The 17,183-nt window shown below is 37.4% G+C and overlaps 1 protein-coding gene across 7 annotated transcripts in view; it reads right to left on the bottom strand.

Moving 5' to 3' along the window:
• The window catches only part of LOC150082055 (TBC domain-containing protein kinase-like protein), a 311,436-nt gene that overhangs the window by 237,583 nt on the left and 56,670 nt on the right, over nt 1-17,183 (bottom strand). For all 7 annotated transcript variants that reach the window (XM_090379947.1, XM_090379944.1, XM_090379948.1 and 4 more), the window contains one exon: nt 14,532-14,604. In XM_090379947.1, the coding sequence (XP_090236073.1) occupies nt 14,532-14,604 (73 nt within the window). The remainder of the gene's footprint in view (nt 1-14,531; nt 14,605-17,183) is intronic.

Genomic DNA, 17,183 nt, shown 5'->3' on the forward strand with positions numbered 1-17,183 from the left:
GAGCAGCATTCCTCTGCATGGTGGATGCCATACCTTGAACCCCGCTTACACTGGTTCACACCTAGGTGGTCACCTCCAGTATACCTAGTATACTGGGTGTTCATATTTAGGACTTGCACACTGGGTTTATACCCAAAGTATCTGGCTGTTGCAGAATGACCTGACTTTGCTTAAATTCAGTCCACATGACTTTGAGTGACACTTGATATTTAGTCATGTGTCACCTGAATATCAGTTCCATCAGCATTTTAGACTCCCAGATAGCAAGTCCTAACTTTTCATACCTGAAAAAATGTCCGTGACAAGCCTCAAGGGCCATTTGGTCTTTGAGGCTTGTCACGGACATTTTTCCAGATAACAAAACTGTTGTTGTTGTTTAGTTTTTAGGAGCATTAGCAACTAAGGCCATATTGCTCCGGGGATATGCAGTGGTCATTCCCTGACCTTTCCGCATTCTCCGTATTTGGTGGTCACGGGCTTGAACCCCAGTCTAATCAAGAAGCGTGTGCTATGCACTACTGCTCCTGCCCACCTGGCTACGGAGGCGGCAGTAACAATGCATTGCATCATCAGTGGCTTGAATGAAGTAATAAGTCATATATATTGTACAACACTGTTAACCCATGGCCTGTGCTGTAGTAGTGGCATGTGATGCAAGAAAGCAAATGTATGAGCTTATGCAGCATCAGCCAAAAAAAAAAAAAAAAAATCACACCATTCCCTCCAAATGCCTGTCCAGTTCCTCCTTAAATTTATTCAACCTATCAACTTCCACAACGACAGATGGAAGTTTGTTCCAGCAATTAACCACCCGCTGGCTAAAGGCAAATTTCCGCACATCTATTCTACATCTGTCGTTTCTTAATTTGAATTTATGTCCCCTTAGGTTCGTAATCTGAACAAGTGGAAGGATCCATTCAGAATTCAGCGTGCTCAACCCATTCAAGGCCTTATACACCTCAATCAGATCACTGCGCAGGTGCCTAATCTCCAGCCACTGCAATTTGCAGAACTTAAGCCTCTCTTGGTAAGAGGATCCCTTCATTCCCCTCACCAACCTTGTTGCCCTTCTCTGTACACGCTCAAGTAAATCTACATCCTTCCAAAAATGAGGCCTCCAGACCTGTACACAGTACTCAAGGCGTGGCCTCACCATTGCCTTATACAGAAGGATAATCACCTCCTTTTCCCTGCTAGCAAAATTCCTATATATCATTGACAAAACCCCATGACCTGCCCTGGCAGCCTGTCTGCATTGCTCAGAAAACTTCATATCTGCCTGCACAATTACTCCCAGGTCTTTTTCATTTTCTACCACCTTAAGGGTAGTACCACACCGTTGGTACGTTTCTCTGGGGTTACTTCTACCCATATGCAGTACTTTGCATTTGTCAAGGTTAAACTTCAGTTGCCACTTCTTAGCCCATCTGCCCAAATTATCTAGATCCTGTTGCAGTAGCACACTGCCATTACTGTCATTAACAACCCTTCCAACCTTTGTATCATCTGCAAACTTTGACATTAAGTCTGATATATCTTCATCAATATCATTGATAAATATACAAAATAACAGTGGACCTAACACCGAACCCTGTGGCACTCCACTAATAACATTAGTCCACGACGAGCAGCACCCATTGATTACCACCCTCTGTCTTCTCCCACTTAACCATCCTTTTATCCATTGTAGCAACTTACCCTTAATACCATTCTGCTCCAATTTGTACAATAGTCTTCCATGTGCAACAGTGTCAAAAGCTTTCCTGAAATCCAAATATATGATATCAAAATTATTTTTTGCATCCAGTTCCTTTGTAACCACATCATAATATCCTATCAAATTTGTCAGACAAGACTTTCCCTTAACAAACCCATGCTGTGTCTGAATTATTGCTGCAGTTTTGTCTAGATGATCCTGCAATGCATCTTTAACCAGCGACTCCATTATTTTACCCGGAGCATAAGTTAACTGGTCCCTCGATAACTGGTCCTTATTTCCTGCATTTCTCTAAACTAACTGGTCTGTAATTACTCGTGTCACCATTCGATCCCCCTTTGTGAATTGGGGATACATTTGCACATCTCCAGTCCGTGGGAACCTCCCCTGAGTCCAAGGATGCTCTCATAATTATGGCTAAGGGTTTGCTTAGTTGCTTTGCCACCTCCTTTAATATAACTGGATAGATCCCATTCACCCCAGGTGCTTTTCTTACGTTTAACTTCAACAATTTCTCTTCCACTTTGCTCTCAGTTATTACAAAATCATTAAGTATCTTGCTACAATTTGATAACCTTCTGCCATTTTCAAACCTTAATAATTACATTCTCAGGTAATTATTGTGGGTCCAGTGTGACATGTATATTCTGCTACAATAAAAATTTATTTATTATAAGTAACTATGTACACATAGTAATGTATAACTTGTTTATATATACGACAGTATATATGCACAAAAGTTGACAACTGAGCTGAATGATATCTGTGCAATGTATGGTAATTTCATTAAATAAACAATGCTTTAAATTAATTTGACTGTCACAAGTGAATTTAGATAACTTTAAAATATTTGAAATATTTTAAATAACTTTAAAATTCTTTTCCAATATGCAGCCTGGCTAACAAGTAGCCCTCAATAAAAATGAAGTAATTTTGATATTAGTAAAATTGAAATTAATGGTTGTCATCATCAGTGCTCTGCCAAGTGTGGGTCCAGACATACACTCAACAACCACTTCTCCATATCTATCCTCAGCCCTCCACTTCATCTCCCCCATATCACCATTTCCTCACAATTCATCTATCATAGTTTTTCTCAATCACCATTGGGGCTCTTCCTCTCAACTTTTCCCTTTATCACATCACTTATCAACCTTTCACGTCACAACACACATCCATTCCAATATTTCTTTTTTGCCTTCCAATTATTTCACTGAAACGTCTCTTCTTACCCACCCTTGTCAACCCTCCTCATTTATCACTTTATCAACCCATCTTATCTTTTTCATCCTCCTCCATATTCACACCACCTCAAAACTTTACAATCTTTTAATATCTTTCATTCTCAGTGTCCATGATCCTGCTCCATAAAGTACTACATACCAGACATTATTATACCAGACATCTTACCAATATTTTCCTTAAACCAATCCCTAATCTCCCACATAATATACTTCTTCCTCTCTTCCCAAATGCTCTTTGCTTCTTCCATCATTAGGCTTCCCAAATACCTATATTTCCTCACCTGTTCTATTTTCTCTCCTCCAATTTCAATATTTAACTCAACTTTCTCATCCCACTCTCATAACCTTTGTTTTCTTGATATTCACTTCTTATTGCAAACCTATTGCAACTTTTCTTTAACAATTTCTACAATCTTTTCTCAGAATATGCCACCAATGCCATATTATGTGCAAATTTAACTCTCCATAATCCTGCCCCTCCCCATCTTCACCCCATACAATTCTCCTTATCTATATTTCTTTTACTAAATGCCTCTTTAACCATTTCTTCTACATAATACCTATTAAATAAAGTCAGGGACAGGCAACACTCCTGTCTCACACCTCTTCTTACACGTTCAGTATCACCCTATCCTATCGTAAATAATACTTTTTGTTCCAAATATAATCTACTAATTATCCTTCTGTCCTTTCAATCCACTCCAGCCCGTTCCAGTATAATGAACAATTTAGCCCAATCTACCCAATAAAAAGCCTTCTCCAAAACTTAAAAACATATACATCTTTGTTCTCCTCCAGATGTCTTTCTGTCAACATTTCTTGTCACACCTATTGCATTCCTTGTTCCCCTCTCCCTCCTGAAACTAAACTCTCTCTCTCCCCCCCCCACATTTTCTTCCATCCTTCTCATCATTCTTCTATTTAATATTCTTAATGTTATCTTTTGCTGCATGCAGTATCAAACTTAGTTCTAAAATCTTTATATTTCACTGCATGGCTTTTCTTTTCCAATGGTATCAACACCTTCTGGCAATATCCCTTACTCTTATATTAACCTATATAATTCTGTTAATTCCTTCAAGCCCACTTTTCCTAGTAACCTTATACTCTCCACCGAAATTCCATCAATACCTACTGCCATATTTCCTTTAGTGCTGCGATTACTTCTTACTCCATTATGACTGGCCCCAAGGAGTCCCAATCCACCATTTCTACATTATCAACATCATCCTCTTCTTGTCTCTTATTTGACCCCTATAAATGCTACCCATATCTATCCTCCTTATCTCCTCTGATTATCTTGGTACCTCTCCATTCCTTCCCTCAATAACATGCTGACCTCTTCCCTTTCTCTCCATGGTAACATTCCTTTCTCTCTCATACATTAAATCATATTTTCTTAACCTTTCTAATTCCCTAAAAAACCCATCCCACTATTCCTCCCTTGCTTTATCTGATATTCATCTAAACTTATTGTTAACCACTCTATATCTCCTCCTGCCATCTTCGGTATTAATATTTTTCTATTTCCTTATTTCCTGCATTTCTCTTATTATATCCTGTGTTACCCATGGTATCCTAGGTCTTAACCCCCCTGCCTATAACCTATTTCCTCTTCAGCTATCTTCTTTATGTTGTCTTTTAATCTCACCCAGTTATACTTTGATTATCCATCTGATCATCCCTTTCCAACAATATACTTTCCTTTAATTTTGCCTTCATATTTAATATATGACGTATTAATGAATATGAATATATTAATGAATATGAAGTATGAATATATAAGTATGAATGAATATGAATATATTAATGAATATTCAAGTATGAATGAATATGAATATATTAATGAATATATAAGTATGAATATATTAATGAATTTTAAGTATGAATATATTAACATAATTTAATTCTATCCTTTAATTTTGCCTCCATAATATCCTTCATTGCTGTTTATATTCTCTCCATGTTTCACCTTTTATCTTTCTTTGACCTTCTACCTCTTTCTACTTGAATTCAACATCCATTATAACAATATTATGACCAGAATATATGTCTGGTCCAGGGTATGCATGGGTGTTCTTCCCACTGTTTCTGTACCTATTTCAAACCAAAGTATAGACTAATTCATAGATTTCAATTAGACTATAGGCTATAGTCCAAATGAAATCTATTTCCATCCCCAAGCATTTTCCATGTATATCTCCTTTTATGCTGTTTAAACCAAGTATTTGCTATCATCAGATCATTCTGGCCACAAAACTCTAACCTTTCTCCTCTCTGATTCTGCCTACCCAACCCATATTGTTCAATATATTTTCCCTCCTTTCCTTCACCAACCACTACATTTCAATACCCAAAATCATAATTCCCTCCTTTCCTTCACCAACCACTACACTTCAATACCCAAAAATCAGTCTCACTGATCTCTCTCAATTACATTTTCTAGTTTCTCATAAATTTCCTCAATCTGCTCTTCCTCATATTCTGTTGTTGGTATATATATTTGTATTAATGTCATTCCTTTTGGTTCTGCATCCAATCTTACAACCAGCAAGCATCACTGATATATTCCACCTCTTACACACTTTCAGATACCTGCTTACTCAAAAGCACTATTGGTCCATTCTTGCTCTCATTAACTCCAGAATATATACCCATAACCCCATCACTTCAAGTCCCCTTTCTCTTTCCATCTTATCTCACACAACCCGACAATATCTATTTTACTTCAATCCATTTTCCATTTCAAGTTCTCTAATTTGCCTATATTATTCATTGTCCTGGTTGAGGGGGAGAAGACAGAGAGTGGTAATCAATGGACACTGCTCATTGTGGACTAATGTCCACGATGAACAGTGTCCAATGATCAGCAGTGGAGTCCCTCAGGGTTCAGTATTGGGTCCATTACTGTTTTCTGTATTTATAAATGATATTGATGATGGTATATCAAGCTTAATGTCCAGGTTTGCAGACGATACGAAGGTTGGCAGGGTTGTCAAGGACACTACTGACACTATGCTACTGCAACAGGATCTGGAAAGGTTGAGCAGATGGGCTGAGAGGTGGCAAATGAAGTTTAACATTGACAAATGTAAAGTACTACATATGGGATACAGCAACCCCAGAGCAATGTATCAACTCTGTGGTACTACACTGACAGTGGTAGAGAATGAAAGGGACCTGGGGGTGGTTGTGCAGGCAGATATGAAGTTTTCTGAGCAGTGCAGACGGGCTGCAAGAGTAGCTCATGGTGTATTGTCGATGATATATAGTAATTTTTCTAGCAGGGATAAGGAGGTGATTATTCCCTTGTATAAGGCAATGGTCAGGCCACACCTAGAGTACTGTATACAGGTCTGGAGGCCTCATTTCAAGAAGGATGTAGAGATGCTGGAAAGGATACAGAGAAGGGCAACAAGATTGGTGAATGGAACAAAGGGGTGCTCTTACGAAGAAAGGCTTAAGTTTTGCAAATTACAGTGTCTGGAGACTAGGCACCATCGAGGTGATCTGATAGAGGTGTATAAAGCCTTGAATGGTTTGAGCATGCTCAATGCTGATGGGATTCTTCCTCTTGCTCAGAATAATCACCTGAGAGGGCATAAATTCAAATTGAGGAAAGACAGATGTAGGATAGACTTGAGGAAATTTGCCTTTAGCCAGCGGGTGGTTGGTTGGTGGAACAGACTTCCATCCCTTGTCATGGAAGTTGATAGCCTAAATAAGTTTAAGGCTCAGCTGGACAGGTATTTCGAACGAACAGGGGGGTGAAGTGGAAGTGGTTATTTTTTATTTATTTATTTTATTTATTTTTTTTTTTGGCTGATGCTGCATAAGCTTGCTTTCTTGCATCAAATGCCTCTACTAATGCTAACATTCCAGCAATCTATCTTTCTCCTTCTTTCTCCATTTTCAGGGAGATCCCCATGAACTAAATGGTGGGATCTCCCAGAAAATGTTGCAGCTCCCCTGCCTGACATCTTAGCTCACTGCCAGATCTCATAACTCTTGAATTAGATGACAAACCTAGGGATAAAATAGTTGAAGCACTATCCCATTACCTTTTCCAAGTGTCCACAATTTTGATGGGATAAATACCCTGATAGAGAAAGTATACTCGCTGCAAAAAATAAAAAAATTTAAAAAAATAAATAAGAACAGAAGTAAGAAGTAAAAGAAAAATCATCAAAGAAGAGAAGAATGATGATATCCAGCTCAGGACTCCAAGTGTGACAAGCCTATACCAACCAGATGTGAGCTCTCATTAATATAAATTAATGGTAATGACCTAAAAATGTAAAAGGAGAGCCTATTTGGGTTTAATGATTTAGAGGTGCTTCTAAATGTTTTAATTTTTATAGCACACACACCATACACCTAACATAAATATTCTTAGTAAAACATAGAGCTAGGAAGATTACAAAGGTTCAGATAGAATGTTTAATTTCAATGGAAATTTAATTGCACTGATTTATAGTGATCAAATACATAAACTTCCCACCTCTCCCCCATTATCCTGAATAGGCTAATGGTAAGGAAAGGAATGGATAATCCAAAATTATTTTAATTCACACAATATGGAAAGTATTTTTTTATAAAACATACATAGATACAGCCTCCAGTTATAACATCAATAAAAGCCAAAGTAGTTTATACTTTGGAGCTCGTGGCATCCTCCAGTAAACAGTGGGATAATAAATTTCCCTCCATTATAAATAAGTAAAATATCTATTTATACTCTGGGAGAGCTACATCACATCAGATGAATTTATAAGATAGAGATTACAAGAATATTGTGATATTTTGTGCTAACACATGGATTCAAACTACAGATTAACTCCGTACTTCGCTATGGTCAACTATCAATAAACCATAAAACTAAACGGTTGTAAATTGGACATGTACTTGTGATAGTGTGTAGTTTTAAAAAAACTTTCAATTTCTTGAGTAATGATAATTAAAAAAATGCATCGATAATCTTCTAACCTTCCTTTACTGGAAGGAACCAAAAAAAAAAAAAAAAAAACTGTCAGAAACACATAACTGTAAAATTGTGAGAGAGAAATGAAAGCCTATTCCAGTTCATAGGCAACATTGTTTCATTATGCAATAAAAATTGAAAGAGAAAAAAAGAATTTAAAAAAATCATATAATCTCCACATGGATTGAAAAATTCATTAAGCAGCAATTTCGATGTCACCTTGAACCCTTACAGACAAATGTTTACATCTATCTAGAACTACTTGAAAGTGCAATAAATGAAAACATAATTTCAAAAATTTAAAAATATACAACTATTGATGTATATACATTGTGGAAAAGACATCAGGTGGAAGTTTATTTAAAAATAAGTAAAAGTGTGTCACTGTTTTCATCAAAAAAGCTGATTGGCATTCCCCATATTTTGGCCTGATGGTGAGGTTCAGCAAGAATTCAGAAACACAGTCATGGTAATTTTGCAAAACGAATAATATTCGTATACTTTTAAGTTTTTTTTTTGTTATTTGGTTTTTAGGAGCATTAGCAACTAAGGCCATATTGCTCCGGGAATATGCGGTGGTCATTCCCTGAACTTTCCGCATCTTCCGTATTTGGTGGTGACGGGCATACTTTTAGGTGCATTTGCATATATATGCATATGCACCTATTGTCTTCACTATGTAAATCCATCCATCCATCCATCCATCCCTCCACATGTTACGATTACACCCCCAGTGAACAGATTTTCATTGAAATTTGTATTTGGGCATTTTAGAAATATTTGTAGAGCCTTCCAAAATTTAATTAAAATCAGACGATTATTCTTGCTTTTTTTCATACAATCTGTATGTAAAAAAAAAAAAAGAAAGAAAAAAAGAAATTCCTAGATTAAATGTAGTTTTAATGCAGTATTGTTAGCTTTACAGTCCATACATACTTTGTTGTATTGTTACATAAAACTTGTGAATGTGGTGTTGCTTGTGAAGACATACATATAATGAGAGAGAGAGAGAAAAGGAATTTTAAAATAAAAAAAGAGTATGTGGGAAGAGAGTAATAAATATTATACATTTGCAATTAAATTGAATGGCCAAGTTTAGAGAATGTAAAACTACAGTTATATTGTATTCTATAAAGTTATAATCTTAGTAATTAATTGATAAGGAGATACTATATCTACTTTCCACTTCTATTAATCACAGCAAATGAAAAGAAAAATAATTTAATTTAACCCTGTATCAGTCACATGGAGTCTATTTCATTTCAATAACATTTTTGCTTCATCTACTCCATCCACAGCTGAAATTTAGCTTTCAAAAACAACTAATAGCTGTTGTTGAAATGATTGCTGCTCAAATGTTTTCTTTGAATTCTTCACAGAAAATTCCAAAAATTTGTTAATTATTGCACAATTAGGAAAAATTCATAAATAAATTAAACCTAATTGGATTAGGTTTAGTAGAGACATATGATGCAAGAAAGCAAACTTATGCAGCATCAGCCAAAAAAAAAAAAAAAAAAAACCTCCCATTTCACCCCTATGGAGGGGTGAAATGGGAGGTGATAAGGGTAGCTATAACCCAAGAGAAACTGTACCAATTGTGCAGTACTACACTCAGCACTCAGGGAAGTAGAAAGTGAAAAAGACAGGCGTCTTTGGATAGGCATTCCAAATGCTCAGCCTTAAATTTACTTAGGCTATAAACTTCCACAACAAAAGATGGAAGTCTGTTCCACCAATCAACCACCCACTGGCTAAAGGCAAATTTCTGCACATCTATTCTACAACTGACTTTCCTCAATTTGAATCTATTCCCCTTAATCTGAGCAAGAGGAAGAATCCCATCAGCATTCAGCTTGTTCAACCCATTCAAGGCCATATACACCTCAATCAGATCACCTCGCGCAGATGACTACTCTCCAGGTGCTGCAATTTGCAGAACTTAAGCCTTTCTTGGTAAGAGTACCCCTTTGTCCCACTCACCAATCTTGTTGCCCTTCTTTGTACTCGTTCTAGCAACTCTACTTCCTTCCTAAAATGAAGCCTTCAGACCTGTACACAGTACTCTAGGTGTGACCTGACCATTGCCTTGTACAACAGGATAATCACCTCCCTGTCCCTGCTAGCAAAATTCCTATATATCATTGACAAAACTCCATGGCCTGCCCTGCTCAGCAAACTTCATATTTGACTGCACACTTACCTCCCTCAAGTCTTTTTCACTTTTCACTTCCCTGGGTGTAGTACCACACAGTAAGTTTCTCTTGGGTTATTGCTACCCACATGCAGTACTTTGCATTTGTCAATGGTAAACTTCAGTTGCCACTTCTCAGCCCATTTTCCCAACTTGTCTATATCCAGTTGGAGTAGCATACTGTCTTTAATGTCGTTAACAACCCTGCCAACCTCTATCACCTGAAAACTTGAACATTAATCCTGATATACCTTCATCAATATCATTGATGAACAAAATAACAATGGGGCCAGCACCGAACCCTGGGGAACTCCACTAATAACATTTGTCCATGAAGAGCAGTATCCATTAATTAAGACTGTCATCTCCCACCGAACCATTCCTTTATCCAATGTAGCAACTTACCCTTAATGCCATACCTCTCCAATTTGTACAGCAATCATCCATGTGTAACAGTATCAAAAGCTTACCTGAAATCTAAGTATATAATATCAAAATTATTTTTGACATTCAGTTCCTTTGAGACCACATCATAGTATCCAATCAAATTAGTCAGACAAGACCTCCCTTTAACAAACCCATGCTGTGTCTTAACTATTACTGCAGTCTTGTCTAGATGATCCTGCAATGTTTCTTTAACCAATGACTCCATTATTTTCCCCAGAACACAAGTTAAACTAATAGGGCTATAGTTACTTGTGTCACCTTTTGAACACCCTTTGTGAATTGGTGATATATTTGCATACCTCCAGTCCATGGGAACCTTCCCTGAGTTCAAGTAAGCTCTCATAATTATTACTTCCTTTGCTGCCTCCTTTAATATAACTGAATAGATCCCTGTCCACCCCAGGTGCCTTTTTTATGTTTAACTTCAACAACTTCTCCTCCACTTTTCTCTCAGTTTTAACAAAATCACTTAGCTCCCTGTTACAGTTTGATAAACTTTTTTCATTCCCCTCACTGAATAACTCCTCATGTGTGAATGTAGATGCAAAATACTCATTCAATTTATCAGCTACCTGAGCATGATCACCAACAGTCAAGCCATTTATGTTGTGGTCCAATCTGATTCATCCCTTTCTTTCTAGAGTTTACATAAGTAAAGAACTCTTTGCTGTTTTTCTTTCATCCTTTGCCAAAGATTTCTCATAATCTGCCTTTGCCTGCCTAACCTCTTTTGTGACTTGATTACAGAATAGCTTATATCTGCCATAAGCTTCTGTGTCACCTGATAACTTATATGCATCCTATACATTTTTCTTCTCTGCCACAAGCCTCATTAATTCATCTGACATCCATTTAGGTCTGAACCTTGAACAGTATTACTTAGTTGGAATGAAAAGCCTAGTAGTCTCCAAGATTAAGTCCCTGAAGGCTTCCCATTTAGAATTCAACACTGGTAACATCTTCAGTTGATCCCACTGTACAGAATTTAAAAATTGTCTGAGACCCCTGTAGTCACCTTTACAAAAGCAAAAGCCCTTCCCTTTAGTCTTGATGGTAGTTACATCTTTAAGCAATTCCCATATCAGTACATTGTGATCATTGTCACCCATTGGTTCCTTTATCAGCAAATTCTTAATGCATGAATAATCATTGCTGATAATCAGATCAAGAGTATTACTCCCTCTGGTTGCCTCTCTAACATGCTGCTGTGGAAAACAGTCATCCAATAAATCCAAAAAAGCCTTGCTAGTGTGCAAGTGACCAACCACAAGTGCCAGTCAATATCTGGAAAGTTAAATCCCCCATTATAAGACATTCTGATTTAATGGCCCATTCTATTTCTCTGCACAATTGCTCATTATACTCATCAGATTCATTAAGCCTAAAACACACACCTACTCTCATTTTTCCCTTCCCATTGCTTATGTCACACCAAACAGACTCAACATTGCATTGTCCACCAAAACAACATCAATTTGATGCACTTCCTTAGATTTCCTAACAGCATAACCCCTCCTTCCTTCCTGTCCTGTCTATCCTTTCTATACACATTGTACTCCCCAATTTCCAATTCTGCACTGCTTATATCTGTGTGACATCATATCTCTGATATCCCAACAATATCTGTCTTTGATGTCTTGATTAGCACTTCAAGCTCATCAAATTTATTAACTATACTCCTAGCATTGGTGTATATGGAAGTATACATGCACCTGTTTCTACCCTTAGTTATCCTAACACAGCCCATGTATTTATTTGTTCCACTATGACTTCCAACAGTCCTGGAAATCTCCATTGCCTTGCTCTCCATGCTGCTGCTGTCCATTCCAATAGAAGCACGTGTTGTGTGCATGTGTTGAATAACATATGTCACTATGACATATATTACTGACAGCAAGTTCACTTTAATGCCACATTGATGCATTGTCTGTAATCAAACTGTTGGCAGACGTGCTTCTTGTTTCATACCGCAAGCGTTCCAGTTACCGAAAGCTGACATTTAATCAAAGAGTACGTTGAATCGTGCAGTATAGTTTTTAAATTTGCATTCGCTCACCAACAGATCTAAAGGAAGTTTTAATTTGCAAAAATTAATTAAAATATATGTTTTTAATAAATAAATAAATCTTTATTGTGAAGTAGAGTTACAGCACAATATCACATCACGGCAACGAGCACCAGGGGTTCACATATAGCAGTTAGGGAAAAGATAGGGATACAAATACAAAAGGCTACAAAATACAGCGAACACATACAAAAGGCTACCAAATACTGATCACAAATGCAAAAGAAATACAAATACAGCATAAAAAAACACAGAGCCAGACACAAATACAGAAATAAATACAACTTGGCAATATATCAGGGTTCAAGGGCTTTGATAAAGTTGTGTCTGTCCTTCTTGTTACTTATTATGCTGTCGATGTCGGCGTCCACACGGTTGAGGGCAGCGAGCATCTGCTTGGGAAGAAATCTCTCGGTGAGTACAAGCCTGTTGTGTTGAGCCATGAATGCTGGTACCGCCCTTAGGCTTGGTTGTGGAATCCTCCAAGAGCAAGCTTTCCAAATATTTGGAGATGATATCTGGCCTGTGATGAGTTTGGCTGTGAAGACCAGCCTCTTTTCCACGATCAGGAACTTCATCCTCAGGATGTCGAGTGCTTGTGCCATCATGGTGGTTGTGGTAGCGAGAGGTAGCCGAAGCTTGTTATTGGCCCATTTCAGTAACCAGTATTCAGCGGTGTACACTCACTTGAGGTTTGTATGTGCAGCAGAGGCCCATATTTCTGCACCATAGAGAATGGCGGGGGTAGACAGTGGAGGTGATGAACCTTTTAACAGTGACAGGATGTCAGATGTGTAGCAGCTGCTGCTTTGAGATCCACTGTAGACGAGAAAATTTGGTACTGATTTTGTCGATCTGGTTGACAAAGGATATCTTTTGGTCAAACAGAACGCCAAGGTCTGTGTGCGAGGGTACGTTTGGTATTCATACCCCTGAGAGTGAAACGTTGAGTACTGTCGGCATGGATTTAAGGAGAATATAACCTGAGCAGACTTCAGTGGGTTGATTTTTAGATTGAAGTTTGCCAGGTACAATTCTAGATCCTTAAGTTGGGAATTGATCCTGTTGCTGAGCTGAACGAGGTTGTCGCCAGGGTTATTTTGAGTCAGCAGTTTGAGGTCATCGGCATAGCATAGGAGACTGTTCATTGAGGCAATAATGGGCACGATGATAGCTGTGAACAGGACACCAGATAGGACACCCCCTGCAGTACTCCAGCAGTAATGTCGCAGAATAGGGTATGTTGTTGCCGATGGAGAATAAGTATTCTGTGGCAAAGAAGGGATTCCAAAAAGCACAGCATATCGCCTCGAATGTGAAATTCTCCTTAAGTAAGAGGAGCAAGGCCGGGATCGACTCGGCATCAAAGGCTGCACTTATGTCGAGATATGTGGTTGCCAGTTCAGCTCTTTGTTCGAATGCTGAGAGGATGCGTTCTGTGGTGGTTGCCAAGTTAGTGATTGATGATTTTCCTACAGACAAGAGGCAACTGATATGGGTCTGAACTGGCTGATGTTTGTCGAATTTAGACATTTGTTTGACGAATATAGAATGTAGATTTTTTTATAGCATTCAGAAAAGATTGAAAACATTGTAACATTAAAAAAATTAAAAATTAAATTTTTGTTTTTTGCTGATTTTTCAAATTTTCACACATTAACTCAAATTTAAGAAAAAACCAAACATGCCTGAAATGTAACACACTAGGTACATTAACTAACTTGCTTAATGTTAAGTTACTACTAGTTGTGGTTTTACCATAAACATAATATAACAATAAATTAAATTTTATTCATTTGACATTATTCATTGTACTCTGAGCAATTTTTTTAGAGTATGATTAATAATAGGTTATAACATAACAGAAAAAAAAAAATACTCACCTTGAAAATTTTTTTCTACTTTCATTTTGCTGAATATTGCCAAGGTAATGTTCACAGACAACCATTACACGTTCTAGAAAGAATCAGTAAAAAAAAAAAATATATATATATATATATATTTTTTTTTTTTAATATATAAACAAATATGTATTTTTATATAAAAATATATATTTGATTATTGTATATGTGTGTGCGTGTGTGCACACGCACACACAATAATCAAAAGTGGACACACAAATACAGTGCAACCTCACTATACCGGACCTCTTCAAACCACAGTGTTGGATATACTGCAGGTAATAATCATGTCCTCCAAAAACTGTATATACTTGTATCTGCTGTACCTCCTACTATGTATTTCCAAGAGGGGAAATTAGCTGTATATTTGCTTCAATGTATTCATTTGCAGAATAATTTTTGTAAACAGGACTTGTCAGAGACTAAATACTGTAGATACCCAGTTTTTCCCCTCAGCTAGATGTGCAATAAATATCATCATCATCAGCCATTTCAATCCACTGCAGGATGAAGGCCTCTCCAGCAACTTTCCAGTTCCTTCTGTTTTGTGCAATGGCCATCCATTTACTACCCACAAACTCTTGAATTTCATCTATCTCCGTCATTGTCTTGCAGGTTTTCTTCTAGATATTCTTGGGTACCATTCTGTTATTTTCTTCTACATTGTTCGCTATGTAGTTCTCAGCTTCTCTTCCATTCTTTTGGTGAGTGCCCAAGTTTCACTTCTATAAGTCATGATGGGGAGTATACATTGGTTCATTATTTTACATTTCAGACAAACTGCAATATTGCTCTTCAGTATGTGACTATATTTCCTGAATGCTATCCATCCAAAATTTATTCTTCTCTTGACGTCCAGCCATTTATCATTATTACAGCTAATAACTTGTCCCAGATAAGTATATGACTCCATTTCAATTACTGCTCCTTCAATCATTATGTCCCTTTCTGTGGCATACTTGTTCATCATTACTTTTATTTTAGACATATTCATCTTTAGTCCAAAATCCTTACTAACTCTGCATAACTGATTAAGATTTTCCTCTAATTCTTTGGAATCGTGGCTTATGACCACAATTGTCATCTGCAAATCGTAAATGGTTTAGGTACTCTCCATTCACAATGACTCCTTTCTGCGACAAGTGTAATCTTCTGAAAGCTTCCTGAAGGGCAGCAGTAAACAGCTTCGGAGATATTGTGTCTCCTTGTCGAACTCCTTTCTCGATTTTAAATTTGCTATAATCTTTGTCTAGTATAATAAAGGAGGTGGTGTTCTCATATATTTTTTTCAAAATCATAATATATGGGGCATCTACGCCTTGTCTTTCCAGTGCCCGAAACATTGCCTTATGCTGTATGGAGTCAAATGTCTTCATAATCCACAAATGCCAGGCATAATGGTGTTTTATATTCACTTGCTTTCTCCATTAGCTGTGTTATTACATGAAGGTGATCCATAGTTGAGAATCCTGTCCTAAAGCCCACTTGCTCTTTCGGTTGATTCTCATCAAGTATTCTTTCTAATATGTTAGTAATGACACTTGTGAACAACTTGTTGTTGTTGTTATTTGGTTTTTAGGAGCATTAGCAACTAAGGCCATATTGCTCCGGGAATATGCGGTGGTCATTCCCTGACCTTTCTGCATCCTCCGTATTTGGTAGTGACGGGCTCAAACCCCGGTCTAATCAAGAAGCATGTGCTACACACTGCTGCTCCTTCCGATCTGGCTATGGAGGCGCCTTGAACAACTTATAGATGTGGGATAACAAGCTAATTGATCTATAATTTCCAATTTCTGATTTATCTCCTTTCTTATGCAGCAAAACTATGATTTCATTATTCCACTGCTTAGGCGTCACACCATTTCTAATACATTTTGTGAAGAACCTTGCCAGTTTTTGTGTTATGTCTCTTCCTCCCGATTTAACAACTCTACAGTAACTTCATCTTCCCCTGGGGCTTTCTGAGTCTTCATTTTCTTCAACGCATGTTCTACCTCATCAGGAAGAATATTAGGTATGTCGTTTGTGTTGCTAATTTGCAATCTATCTTCCCCACTATCGAGCAATTAGATTTCACACCAGCCGGTACTTAAATAAATAAATTTCAATACTGCAACTAAAACACTTTATTTACAATAAAATAAGATAAAATTACAAGTATATAGAATAAAAATAAAAATGCAATTATAAACTAAAACTGATGTGGTTTAATTTACAATAAGATATAATGATAAAAGCAATAAAAACAGTGAAATAATATATTAAAATACCGTAACAATTGCAGCTTTCGGAGACAGCGGTCTTCTTTTTCAACAGCATACTTCTGCTGTGTGGCACATTCTTAAATAGCAGATCCATGGCACTCATCACATGGTTCCTCAGGAATATGGTTGGAATTTCCCATTTGCGCACCGGAACCGGAAATGGCTCGGCAGCACGCTAGCTGATACCATTCATCTCTTCCAAGAACAACAGTTTCAAAGAGGGGATTCTAAGCATACACCCCTATCTCTATTAATGGTATTGCTAGCTGCCCCAATACGTAAACTCTTGAGCCATTTACGGTCCCAGAACCCCTGTGCATGATCTGTGATGACAGCATCCTCCGGGAAAATTTGATGTTGCTTCTCC

Source organism: Mastigoproctus giganteus, chromosome 8, assembly GCF_048544385.1.
Source record: "Mastigoproctus giganteus isolate SK-2022 chromosome 8, ASM4854438v1, whole genome shotgun sequence".
Taxonomy (NCBI): domain Eukaryota; kingdom Metazoa; phylum Arthropoda; class Arachnida; order Uropygi; family Thelyphonidae; genus Mastigoproctus; species Mastigoproctus giganteus.